The sequence below is a fragment of the Molothrus aeneus genome, chromosome 11 (assembly GCF_037042795.1).
Source record: "Molothrus aeneus isolate 106 chromosome 11, BPBGC_Maene_1.0, whole genome shotgun sequence".
NCBI classification, from domain to species: domain Eukaryota; kingdom Metazoa; phylum Chordata; class Aves; order Passeriformes; family Icteridae; genus Molothrus; species Molothrus aeneus.
In genome coordinates this window covers 12,683,970-12,696,186 of record NC_089656.1, presented here as the reverse complement: position 1 = coordinate 12,696,186, position 12,217 = coordinate 12,683,970, and the positions used below count along the sequence as shown (strand labels likewise).

General features: G+C 59.9%; 2 protein-coding genes across 2 annotated transcripts in view; one reads left to right on the top strand and one right to left on the bottom strand.

Annotated features, from left to right (window-relative positions):
• The first annotated feature begins 2,251 nt into the window (after positions 1 to 2,251).
• Positions 2,252 to 6,630, top strand: SLC38A8 (solute carrier family 38 member 8). Its single transcript, XM_066557218.1, has 10 exons — positions 2,252 to 2,446; positions 2,895 to 3,093; positions 3,293 to 3,446; positions 3,583 to 3,687; positions 3,990 to 4,047; positions 4,312 to 4,426; positions 4,554 to 4,704; positions 4,791 to 4,990; positions 5,164 to 5,218; positions 6,534 to 6,630. Exons 1-10 carry the CDS (start codon positions 2,252 to 2,254, stop codon positions 6,628 to 6,630), a joined length of 1,329 nt encoding a protein of 442 aa, XP_066413315.1.
• Positions 6,631 to 7,287: 657 nt separating this feature from the next.
• Positions 7,288 to 12,217, bottom strand: part of NECAB2 (N-terminal EF-hand calcium binding protein 2) — a 71,020-nt gene continuing 66,090 nt past the window's right edge. Inside the window, exons 6-13 of the mRNA XM_066557219.1 lie at positions 11,976 to 12,112; positions 9,319 to 9,437; positions 9,123 to 9,202; positions 8,763 to 8,819; positions 8,537 to 8,649; positions 8,148 to 8,225; positions 7,688 to 7,779; positions 7,288 to 7,495 (exon numbers count right to left, since the gene is read on the bottom strand). Coding sequence (XP_066413316.1) covers positions 7,467 to 7,495; positions 7,688 to 7,779; positions 8,148 to 8,225; positions 8,537 to 8,649; positions 8,763 to 8,819; positions 9,123 to 9,202; positions 9,319 to 9,437; positions 11,976 to 12,112 — 705 coding nt within the window. The 3' untranslated portion in view covers positions 7,288 to 7,466. The remainder of the gene's footprint in view (positions 7,496 to 7,687; positions 7,780 to 8,147; positions 8,226 to 8,536; positions 8,650 to 8,762; positions 8,820 to 9,122; positions 9,203 to 9,318; positions 9,438 to 11,975; positions 12,113 to 12,217) is intronic.

The following is a 12,217-nucleotide window of genomic DNA, read 5'->3' as shown; positions in this document are numbered from 1 at the left end:
TGAAATAGCTTCTCTCTTTTCTAGTGAAGCTGTCAGCTTCTCCCTGCCAACTGCTTTCATCATTGCTCCAGATGAGCACCTTTTCCTAGGAGCCAGGAGCTGGTGGCTGCCTGTATTTGTGAATGGAATGGCAGCCTGGGCAGGTAAGCAGTGTGCACTGGTGGATGTTCCTGGGTGAGTTTGTGGGCAGCTCTGGGCATGGCTGGGGAAGGAGGAGGCAGGGACAGCCCTGCTGGGCAGTCTGACTGCACCCATCCTCTTAGGACTTACCAGCAGGGATGGGGATGGGCTGTGGGAAGTGCACTGTAGGAGAGAACTTTGCCCCATGTAGTCATGGAGCCATGGATAGGGTTTGTGAATGTCCTGCAAAAAGCATTGGGCAAACCAATTTTCCCTTACTTGAAGAGTGGTTGCCTTTTTCCAGCACTTCTCTTCTGGAAGATGCACTGGGAGAGGCAACATTCTGTTGTCATGGCAGAGAAGGCACTGAGCTTTTGCTTTGGAGCTGTTAGTCGAAGTTTGTTAGGGCTGAGAAGATGGTCCCAAGGCTGGGCTGTTTGTGCCATTCCAGTGGGGCTGGAGCCTCTTGCTGCTCCCTTTCTGAGCACAAATCCATAATGATAGGGAGAGGGTTTTCAGCATCTCAGCTGTGACATATGGGTGAGGACCAACACAGGACCAGCCAGCAGCAGCTGTGCAACTTGTCCAGGTTGTAAAAAATCAGTAAAGGTGTGAAATCTCAAGGGCAAGCCCTCAGAAGGGATTGCAGGTAGCAAAGCATAATTGTGATCGGTGTTTTTATTTGTATGAAACAAAGACTGTTCATTTGCATTTTTGTACCTTCTACAGTCTTCAAAGAATAATGTGGAAAACATTAACAGCCCTTTTTCCACCTGCCACGGGGACCCAGCAGCAGGTAAAGCTGCCAACCCACAGGGACCCTCAGGTTATGGCTTGCAGCCCAGGGGCTGGAGCACCCAGATAAATGGGAGAAAGGGAGAAAATTGTAAGGGATGGAGCCCAGAGCCACTGAGCAAAGAAGCTGTCTGGGGCTGCTGTGTTGGTGTGGGAGATGAGCTGCACCTCTCTGGTTTGAGCTGCACCTCTTCCGACAGAGGGAGACTGGAAAGCTTTGGTGCCACTTCTCAGGTCGGTGCTAATGAGGAGACTTGCTCCTCATCACAGCACTAATGAGAGATTAGAGCTTCATTGCAGCCTTGAAACCAGAATCAAGCTGTATCAAAGCACCAGTCCGAATTAAGAGCCTTTCCCAGTGGCTGGTATTTTACAGCCCAGTGGCCAATTTCTAAGTCGTAGAGGCCAATTATTTCCGAAGCCTTTGGTGTGCAGCTAATGAAGGCTTGGAAGGGCCCTTCTAGGTGTTTATAAGCCCTGTCGGCGACAGAGATGTAATGGAGGTGGCAGGCACAATTAGCCATCCATAATTCCTCCTAGCAGCTGATTAAAGTCTCTTTATCCGTCTTACCAAGATCAGAAGGGCACATGTTTGGGAAATCAAAAATGCATTAGGGGCTGTCAGCCAAGGCCAGGGCCTGTGTGCTGAGCCCTGGAGCAGTGGCATGTGGCAGGAGTGGCACAGAGCTGCTCTGTGTCCCCCATGTGGGGAATGGGCTCCTCATTCCTGTGGGGTGCAGCCTCCTCTGTGCAGGTCCTCTGCAGCATCAGTCACCCCATCCTGTCATCCTGGCATCCGCTTTGCCTGTGTGCAGCAGGCAGCAGGATGGGATGGCTCCTCTCCAAAGTGTCCCAGTGCAGGAAAGCACCAGTGGGCTTTTAGCTGTCTGGGAGACACGCAGGGGTGCTGGCCTCATCCTGCACCCAGCGAGTTATGAGGGGTGTGAGCTGCAGCTGCCTTCCTTCACCCTTCGCGGGGCACTCCCTAATGCCCCTTGGTGGCAGTTCCATGCCTGGGTGGACAGAGCAGGATGAGGGTGGCCTCAGTCCGCCCATCTCTGTGCTGATAATTTCGGGGACAGTGAGAGCACGAGCCCCGGGCGGCTGTGCTCCGTCGGAGCGCTCTGAGGGCCGGGCTGCCGCGCGGGGCTGTGAGGGGGACGGGGCTGTCCGCGGGTGAGTTCCTGCCAGGGCCTCCCCCGGCCGCCTCCCGCCCGGCCCCCGGCGCCCCCTCCCCAGCCCCGCGGGGGCGGGGGGTCCGCGCAGCCCCGCGCTGCCCGCGCCGCCCCCGCGGGGCCCTGCGGAGGGGCCGCGCTCAGGCCACAGCCCTGCCTCGATGGAGCGGGCGGCGGGCGAGGGCCGGCCCCTGCTGCCGGCGGCGGGGGGCTCCGCCGGGCTCTCCTCGCCCGGGCTCTCCTCCGCCGGCGCCGTCTTCATCCTGCTCAAGTCTGCGCTGGGCGCGGGGCTGCTGAGCTTCCCCTGGGCCTTCGGCAGGGCCGGCGGGGCCGTTCCCGCCCTCCTGGTGGAGCTGGTAAGGGGGACTCGGGGGTGAGGGGCTGCGGCAGCCCCAGAGGGAGCCGAGGGGCGCCGGTCCGGGGAGGGAGCGGAGGGAGGGGACGCACCTGCTCTGGTGCTCGGGGAGCTGCGGGCACCCTCTCCGTGCGGCAGCCCGGTCCCGACCCCTGCCACATCCTTAGGTCGGTGTTGCGGTGCCACCCGAGGGATGCTCTTTGCAGCTGAAGCTACACTTGTAGCTGGCTTGTAGCTCAATTCAAAGTAAATAGATGTCTGCTCCCGTACGTGCCCCAAAACCCCAAATCTAAACCCGAAGTACCACGTAAGGCTGTGTCTCCATCCTTTTGCTGACCTTTGTTACCCAGGCCCACAAGGTGATCTGGCCGTGGGCCTGCTGTGTCCTGTCCTGCTCTGGGGGTGATGGAGGGTCGGCAGGGCGCTTCTTGCTGGCTCTGTCCCCGCAGGGCTCGCTGGTGTTCCTGGTGAGCGGGCTGGCCGTGCTGGGCTATGCCGCGGCCCTCAGCGCCCAGCCCACCTACCAGGGCGTGGTGCGGGCCGTGTGCGGGGCGGCCGTGGGGAAGCTCTGCGAGGTCTGCTTCCTCCTCAACCTCTTCATGATCTCCGTGGCACTCCTCAGGGTGGTGGGTGACCAGCTGGAGAAACGTGAGTTGTTTCCCTTCACTGTGTTTGGGGCTTGCTTGGGGAGTGAGGGGAAGGTGCTCCCACGTGGGCTGGGGTCACCCCCAGGGTTTTCCTGGAAATTCTAAAGACACGGGGCTCCCTGGTTCTGCCATGGTGTGATGCTCGCGACCTCCTTGGGCCATCTTTCAGGGTGCAGCTGACCCCCCCCTGCCCCCCACAGTGTGTGACTCCCTGTACCCCAACGGGACACTGAGTGGGGCCCCTCAGCTGCCCCCCTGGTACGTGGACCAGCGCTTCACCCTCTCAGCTCTCTGTGTCCTCGTCATCTTCCCACTCTCTGTCCCCAGGGAGATCGGCTTCCAGAAGTACTCCAGGTACCACCTGGGCTATCCCTGTGGTGGCCCATCCCCAGGCACCCTGTACCCCATGTTACCTCCTCCCAGGAACCTGAGGGGCTCCTCTGCTCCCTTTCTCCTCGCTGTGTCCTGATGCTCTCCCATGCCCTGACAGCATCCTGGGCACACTGGCTGCCTGCTACCTCACTCTGGTTGTCATCCTGAAATACTACCTGCCGGCAGAGGGCCTGCATTTGACTGAGCCGCCCCAGCCCTCCAGGTAGGAGGGTCAGCCCCATGTCCCTCCTCCCCTGAACTCAATGGCCTGGGCAGTGACATGAGGGCAGGGCTGGAGGTGGGGCAGGGGTTACACTGGGCCCTAGGTGTGGCGGGGGTGAGCTGGGGACAACTGGTGGTAGCTCCCAGCCCCAGCCTTCACCACAGCAATACCCCTTTCTCCCAGAATCACTGGGAAAGAGATTCCCATAGTGCCATCCAGGCTGTACAGTTTATGGCACGAAGGTTTCTTCTCCATGAGAGCCTCATGCCTTTTGTTCTGTGCTTCCTCTCCACATGCCACAGGTCCTCGTCCTGGACCTCCATCTTCAGTGTCATTCCCACCATCTGCTTTGGCTTCCAGGTAGGTCACTCTGGCCCCTCTGGCTGCAGCTGCCAGGACAATGCTGGCAGCCCCCCATGGCATCCCAGACCGTGGGGATGCTGTCCCTTGACGGGCAGGTTGCAGGACAGGGGACCTGTGGCTGTCACCAGAAGTGCTGTGGGGCAGGACACAAGTGCTTGGAATGAGGCAGAGCGGGACAGGGCACCCATAGGTGGGAGAGAGGATGCTGGGGGTGGGGGCTGTCCCTGCATGGGGCCCCAGCACCATCCCCTTGCCTTGCAGTGCCACGAGGCATGTGTGGCCATCTACAGCAGCATGCGCAACCAGAGCTTCTCCCACTGGGTCACCGTCTCTGTGCTCTCCATGCTCATTTGCCTGCTCATCTACTCCCTCACTGGTAACCCCAGCACCAAACCCTTCACTCCTCCTTGCCCTGGGGGTCCCTCTCCCCTTGGCTCATTCCTCCTCCTCAGGATTCCTCTGTCCTGCTCACTGCACAGCCGCCCACCCCACCTCCCTGTCAGCAGGGCTCTATGGCTACCTGACCTTCGGCGAGGCCGTGGCATCCGATGTCCTCATGTCCTACCCAGGGAATGACCCTCTTGTCATCGTTGCCCGCCTGCTCTTTGGCGTCTCCATTGTCACCATTTACCCCATTGTGGTGCTGCTGGGCAGGTGAGGGGAGTGGTGACAAGCCGGGTGTCTCCCGAGCCGGTGCAGCTCCCCTGGGTGCCGTCAGCCCCTGCAATCCTCCCTCCCAGGTCCGTGGTGAAGGACCTGTGGGCAGCCCCGAAGCGTGGGGCCATGGCGGTGTCTGAGGCACACGAGCGGCGGGGCCGGGTGGCACTGACGGTCACCTGGATGGCTGCCACGCTGGGCATCGCCCTGTTTGTCCCCGACATTGGCAAAGTCATCGAGCTCATCGGGGGCATCAGCGCCTTCTTCATCTTCATCTTCCCAGGCAAGAGCAGGCATGGGGAAGGAGGAAAGTGGTGGGGGGGGACACTGGTGCCATGGGCATTGCTGCAGGGGAGAGTGGCCTGTCCCGGCCCTGTTTTGGGGGTGCAGGGCTGTGCTTGTGGGGGACAGTGTAGTGAGGGGTGCTGTGTTGGGGCTGAGCTTCTGCACTGACAGCAGGGCTGTGCCTCGTGTGCGTGACTGGGACCCGCAGCCTCGGGCCACGCAAAAAGTGAGTGCATGCTCAGCGGTGGTGGGGGCAAGGGAAGGGACAGGGTGTGGTATCCCATGGGCTGTGGCCAGGGCAGATCCCTGGGGGTCACCCTGGTCAAGGTGGGAACCCTGCAAGGAGGGGAATTTGGATGTGGAGTGCTCTACTGGGGCTGTGCCTGGAAATGTCCCTGTGTACCAGGGCTGTGTCCAGGCATCAAGGACCTACCCAAAGTATCTTTAGGAGCAGAAGAGCTGTGGGGTTTGGTGGCACTGGGGCATGCAGTGGGGACTGGGGTGGGGGCAGGTTGGGGGTCAGAGGGGCAGGGCGCCCCAAGACAGGAAGCCATCAGGTGTTCGGTGTCTGTTGTGCCAGGGTGCTGTGTCCCCATCACCGCTCCTGTCTGGAGGGGCTGGGGCACAGCAGCACCCATGTCAGGGGGACCATGGTGAGTTTGGGATCAGTGTGAGCTTTAGCGTGTCTGTGGTGCCCCTGGGGGAGCAGCAGAGTTTGAGGGAGGATTGAGGTTATGTGGTGAGTGGAGGGAGTGCTCTGGAACATTGGGGTCTTGGTCAGGAGGGTGCTCTGGGGACCCATGAACATTTGGGGAGGGGTGAGGTTGTCCCAAAGGGTGCCAAAGTGCTAGAGGGGCCCAAGGCAGAAGGTCAGCAGGGTCACCCAGATGGGTGACAAAGCTTGGAGGGGTCCCTTGGGGAGACCTGCCAGAGCATGAGCCCATCATGAGGAGAGAGGACGACATGAGCTGGGGTGATGGAGACCGCGAGGGGACAGTCCCAGCCTGCCCGGGACAGTCTGGGAAGGAGCACGGTGCTGAGGACCCTGCAGCAGAGCAGCACCTGGGTTTAGGGTGAGTGCTGCACGCAGGGGCTTGGTCTGGGGCGAGGTGGGCTGGGTGCCTGGGGAGGAGGGAACTGGGAGGTGCAGACCCAGGGCTCCAGGAACTGGGGCTGGGGCCGGGGAGGGGAGGGAACAGGGCTGGAAGCGTGTGGTGACAGGATGGAGCTGGGAGTGGCCGTGTCCGAGCACAGGGTCGGGGGATGGGGGTCTCTGCTCTGTCAGCAGGGCCACTGGGCACGGGCAGAATTGGGAATGATCGCGTGGTGACATCTGCTGGCTTTTTGACCGAGGTTTGTGTGTCATTGCAGTGGACGGGGGGGCTGCCAGGCTCTTCTGCCATCGACTGGGAGCGGGGCAGAGGAGCAGGGCAGAGGAGGCTGACCCTGCAGGGAGCTGCACAGCCAGAGGAGCTGGGGTACAGCGTGGCCTGTCACTGAGGTCAGCTCTACCCCGGCAGCCTCTGCTCGTGTCGCTGCAGGGCTGCTCTCATCGCCTGGGGGGTTCTCTCCGTGCTCGGCGGTGCCTTTGTCTGCGGGCAGAGCGCTGCCCTGGCCGTGCTGGGGCTGCTGCGCTGAGGGACCTCAGAGCCCCACCGTGACCCCACCGGGCCCCCCAGTGTCCTGCCCCATACAGAGACCCCAACACAGCCACACCACTGGATCCCATGGCGGTTTTATTTGGCATCACCGTCCCCGTTGTACAGTGGCTAATAAAGACAGGAGAGGGAATTGGCAAAGGTCCTATGCCACACACCCTGAGGGACCCCCACGCACGGCGGGGTGGGTGTGGGATTGGCACAGATGGACAGACACACAGACGAAGTACAGACCCCAGGAAGGAGGGGAGGCAGCCACTCTCACGCCTACAAGGCACCAGCTGCAACTGTGCACATGCAAAGGAAACCCCTGGGGACTGCCCACAGCTGGAAAGGATTAAGGGGCACCTAGGGAGAAGGGAAGCCCCCCTCTGCCACCACCCTGACTCCCCCCTGGGGCATGGGTCCCCATTCCTGCAGGCACACACACACCAGGCACAGCCTCAACCCCCCCAGTCTCCTCCCAGGACTCACCTACTCCCTGCTTTCAGGGGGAGCTCCAGCCTCCCACTCCCATCCCTCCTTCCTAGTGCCTGCCACCTGCACCCATTGCCCCCCTCCCTGCCTACCTATGTCTGGGGGATGTCCCCCTCCCCAAACGCTGCCAGCCCCTCCCTGGCAGTCCTTCTTTCCCCTGAGACCACCCACACCAGGGAGAGATGCCCCAGGTGGTGAGGAGCTGAGGGAGGACTCTCTGGGGTGGGGGAACACACACATGGGAGTTTCCTTCACTGCAGCCAGGTCACACTGACACCTGCCCCGGGCACGGCCACCCCGCAGAGGGGACAGGTGCTGGCAGGCCCCCAGCACTGACCGTCACTCTTGGCTCAGGGTGCACCAGGCAGCTGCAGGGGAACATCACTGGGTCACACCTGCCCAGCCCCACATCACCCTCAACCCCCCCCCTGCCCAGCCAGCTCAGCCCGTGCTGTCCTTCACACCATGCCACCTGCCCACCCTTGCTCCCCAAAAACTGGAGAAGTGCTGGCTGCCATGGGGTCCCTGTCCCTCACCCCCTGGGCTGGCTGCCCTCCTACCTGGCACGGCCACGCTGGAGATGGCCTCAGGCTGGCTGAGCGTGTCCACCTTGACATGCTGGAAGCCCTTGCAGGTGGCACTCTGCAGGTGCCTGTGCCCAGGTGGGAGAGAGTGGGTGACACCCAGCCCCCCCAGAAACACCATCCCAGCCCCCCACAGCACCCAGCTCTGGCAGGGCAGGGTGCCAGCAATCCTGCTCACTTCCCCTTGTGCAGAGCACCCTGCCTTGGTTCAGGACACTGACCCCTCTCATCACCACATCCAAAGTCACTCCCAGGTGGGAGGTGTAGAGACCCACCCCAACCCCCCGGTCCTGTTTACAGGCACAGCCCTAGAACAGACAGACAGCCAGCTCCTCAGTCCTGCTGTCAGACAGGGGACAGAGCTTGGGGCTCAGCTGCTCTAACAACCCTCCACACCCAAGACTCCCAAAATGGGCTTGTTCATCCCCTCCCCTACCTCTTCCAGTCCTCCTCCGTCTCCCAGAACTCGTAGATGATGAAGGTGACCCCATCAGGCAGCTTCACTGCGGTGACACTGGCAGAAACAGGGAGAGGGGGTGAGCCCCCAGCATGGGGCATCCCTCCCCCCTCTGCAGCCACAGCTGTGCTCTCGGGTGGGCTATTGAGGGGGGACTCAGCCCCAGCAGCCCACGTAGGGGTAGCCCCCCTCACCATCCCAGCACTCCCCAGCCCATGCAAAACTCCCCCAGCCCAGTGTTGGTGGCTGAGTGTGACTGCATCCCAAATCCTGGCTGCTTTGCCTCAGTCCTTTGCTTGGTCCCCACTCCATCCCACGCCAAGCCCCATGTCCCCAGCCCCCAACAGGCAGCTGCTGATGGTACCCACTGGAAGCAGTCCCGCTCCCCGGCCACGCTCTTCAGGTACTGCTTCAGGGAGCTGCAGAACTCGCCCAGGTGCTTGTGCGACACTGTCATCTCGTTCCTCACCAGGAGCAGGTACTGCAGGGCCCCCAAACACAGCATGTGAGACCCACAGGAACACAGTGACCCCAAACATGGCTCTGTGCTGCAGGGGCACCCCAGCACCCATGGTGGTGGGTGGGCACACTCACCGTGCAGGCCGTGCTCTCGCTGTCCGACAGCCGCTGGTGCAGGTCAAACCACAGGGTCTGGGAAAAGGGCAACAAGAAGCAGAGGGGGTGGTGGATTGCCTGAGGCTGCTGTCCCTCCCTGCTTGGTGGGTTTCTGTCCCCACCATTGGCAACGAGTGTGCCCCCTTCTCCACAGGGAATGGGCTCCATGAGCCATTTGCACCTCCAGTCAGGACCCTTCACAAAAGTTCCCTCTGCCCCATTGCAGCCAACATTCCCAACAGCACATCCTCATCCCTGCCCCAAAACAGCTGAGGCAAGGTCCCTGAATTGTCCCTGGGATGGCAGGACAGCCCCATGCAGGGAAATGCTGGCCCTTACCTTGTCCTCCAGCTTGCCAATCAGCTTGGCCAGCCTGTTGATCTGCCCCTCCAGCCCCTCTGCCTTGGTGTCAGGGGAACCTGCACAGAGCCAGGAGACATTGATGGAGTGAGGGGCACCTGCAGGCACCCTCTGAGAGCCCTGTGCAGCTGCTGGGACCTGAGTGCTCCAAGCCACCCCAGGAGCCAGCACTTACCAGCCTGGAAGCTCTTTCCTTGCTCCCTGGGGACCATCCAGGTGCTGGGAGAGTAGCTGGGGACAGAGTTGTCATACCAGGTGTCACTCAGGCCATGACCATCCTTGCTGGGGTAGTGTCTGCAACCAGAGAGCACACAGGGTGTCAGGACAGCAGAGCTGGGCACACACAGAGTGGCATGAGCCAGCCTGGGGAGCCAGCACTGGGGCATCCTTTCTGGCAGCTGTGCCCATGATGCCAGAGCCCTTGGAGGGGGTCAGAAACAAAGGAATGTCAGTGGGCTGCTCCCAGCAGCCATCAATTTTCTTTTTTGCTTATGGAATAGAACAGCCCCCCCAGCACCACCAGCAGCCTTCAGGGCCTTTTTCTGTCCTAGACAGACACCTGCAACATGGGGCATTCAGGCCCCTGTGCCCAGCCAGCTGCACCTTACTGGGCTGGTTTTGCAGTCCAGTGGCATTGGTGGCTTTCAGACAGGAAAAGCTGCTGCCACCCAGACTGCCCATGCCTGAATGGTTGCCCATGAGCAGAGGCTGAGTATCCCACTAACAAACTGCAGCTGCAGTTCTCTGAAGAATGGAAACATCCACTGCAGCATTTCTTCCAGCACGCTTTCTTTGTCTGGCTCTACAAAGCCCATTTGGCCTGAGGGTTGCTCATAGATCCAAAAATCTGTCCTGAAACACTTCCACAGATGGAGCATCCATAATCACCATCCAGCACCAGGTCCTCAGTGGTCCTCCCAGGACCTTGTTTATTTGCAAGCCAGAGAGAATGAGAGATCTGCCATCCTCACAAGGGCTTGCAGCTGCCATCCATGTGAGTGAGATGGGAATGGGTTTGGGGAAGAATGACCCTCTCCTTTCTTCTCCACCAACAGGAAACCTGTGCCCAGAGGGAGTGGCTGAGCAGCTCAAAGGATTTCCAGTGTTTCCTTCCAGCAGGAGCAGCTCTGTGCCAGCTGACTGCTGACAGAGGTGCCTGGGAGCTCTGGCTCCTCTTTTTTAGTCAAGCAGCTCCCAGCTGGAGACAACATGCTGAGTGCCCAATGGGCACCACACCAGCCAGCATCTCCCTGCCCTCCTGTCCCTCCCCTGGCACCTGGCTTCTCCTAAGCACCATTGCTGGGCTCTCTTTCCCCAGACACCTTGTAAATCAGCCAGGGTGGGCTCCACCATATACACAGGGACATGGTGTGCAGGTCCCAAAGAACATCTCCAAGATAAGGAAGCAGGAACAACAATAAAGGGTGCAGGAGCATCCATTTGCTACAGGCTGTGCAATTATAACACTGCTGGTCCTGGATTATCCCCTGTCAATAGACAGGAAATTAGGCAAAAACAGGCAGAGATTTATTTTAATCAGAATTTAATGAGGTGTCTCCATCTTGGACCTCTGCCTTTGCACTTTGTTCTACAGCCCTTTATTTTTGTGATTTTTAGGCCACCTCTTTGTCTTCATGCAGATGCAGGAGATAATTTTTTTGTGGGATTTGTTTTTCTTTTTAGCTATTATCTTCATGAGAAAACAACTACAATACTCCCCATTATGATCTGGGCCCACACATGAGCAAATAAAAGCCAGCAAAGTCTTTCATGGGCTCTAATTGCTCTGCCTGATGTTGGGTTTGTTTCCTCTTCATTGTTTTGCAGGAGCTCTTACTTCTTTTTGTACCAGGATTACCAAAAAACAAGGAGAAGAAAGGAATGTGAGATGATGAAACCCACAGCATTCCTGCTGGAAAAGCTGGTGAGATGGTGGCAGAGGTGCCCAGGTCTTGCTGTGTTCCACAGAGTCTGTTTTAGGAGGGAGCTGGGATTTTCACTCTCCATGTGCCCCTCTGCCTGCCCATGGCTTTGGGAAGTTGAAACATCCCCCTGCAAGCATTCCAAGGCCTCCTGGTTTGAAGGAACAGCAGGAGAAGGGTTGGTCTGACAAACAGACAGGTTTCCATGGCAACTTGTCCCGGTTAGAGCTGGTGACAGTGGCACTCTGGGGACCTGTGTGACACTGACACCGAGGGGGCTGTGCTGCCGTTCTGCCTCTGATGCTGGTAACTCCTTACAGCCTAGCCCTGGCAGCACTCGGGAGATCTTGAGACCGTCTCCTCTGTGCTGCCCAAGCTCAGTGGCGTGTGCTGGGCTGCTGGCATGGGGACAGCCCCGCACGAGACTGGGGGACAGCACTGCCTGTCCTCAGCGCACAAGCGCCTTTTCCCTCTGGGTGGTTACACCTGCTGAGTGCTCTGGCAGGAGGGGCAGCATCCCTGGCGTGGAAATCTGTCCCTGTGGGCTGTCCCCAGCTCACCTCTGGCTGTGTCTTGCCCTGGGTGAGAGCAGTGGTTTGCTCAGAGCTGCAGCCCCATGCACCCAGCGCTGCCCAGGCAGGTGCCAGGTGCTGCCCATGGTTTGCATCCCCACACACAGTGCTCTTGTTAAGGGTGACCCTGGGGACTGCAGGAGAGGAAGGGACAGGGCAAGACAGAGTGGTGGAGAAAAGATCCCAGAGTTCAGGAAGCTGGGAGGGGAGGCAAAGAGAAAGGCCCAGCTCCCCTTTTCTGCTGCACAATGTCTGCTGCATTTCCCTCACCCCACAAAAGCATCCTCCTCCTCCCCTTCCGCCCTCCTGCACCAGAGGAGGGCAGGAGTGTTGCAGACCTGGTGGGGTTGGTTTGCTCATCAATGGCATCCACAGCACTCTCCACAGAGCTCAGCAGGGACTGGGTCTGGTTCGCCGTCTCCTTCAGCAGGAAGCGCGTCACGAACTGGTCCACGTTGCTGCCACTCTCGTACACCTGCAGGGGCACACGGGGAGCACGGTGAGTGCCAGGGCAGCACCTGCACCAGCACCAGGGTCCCTGGCCAGTGCAGCACGTGGTCAGCAGCCCTCCCTGGTCCCC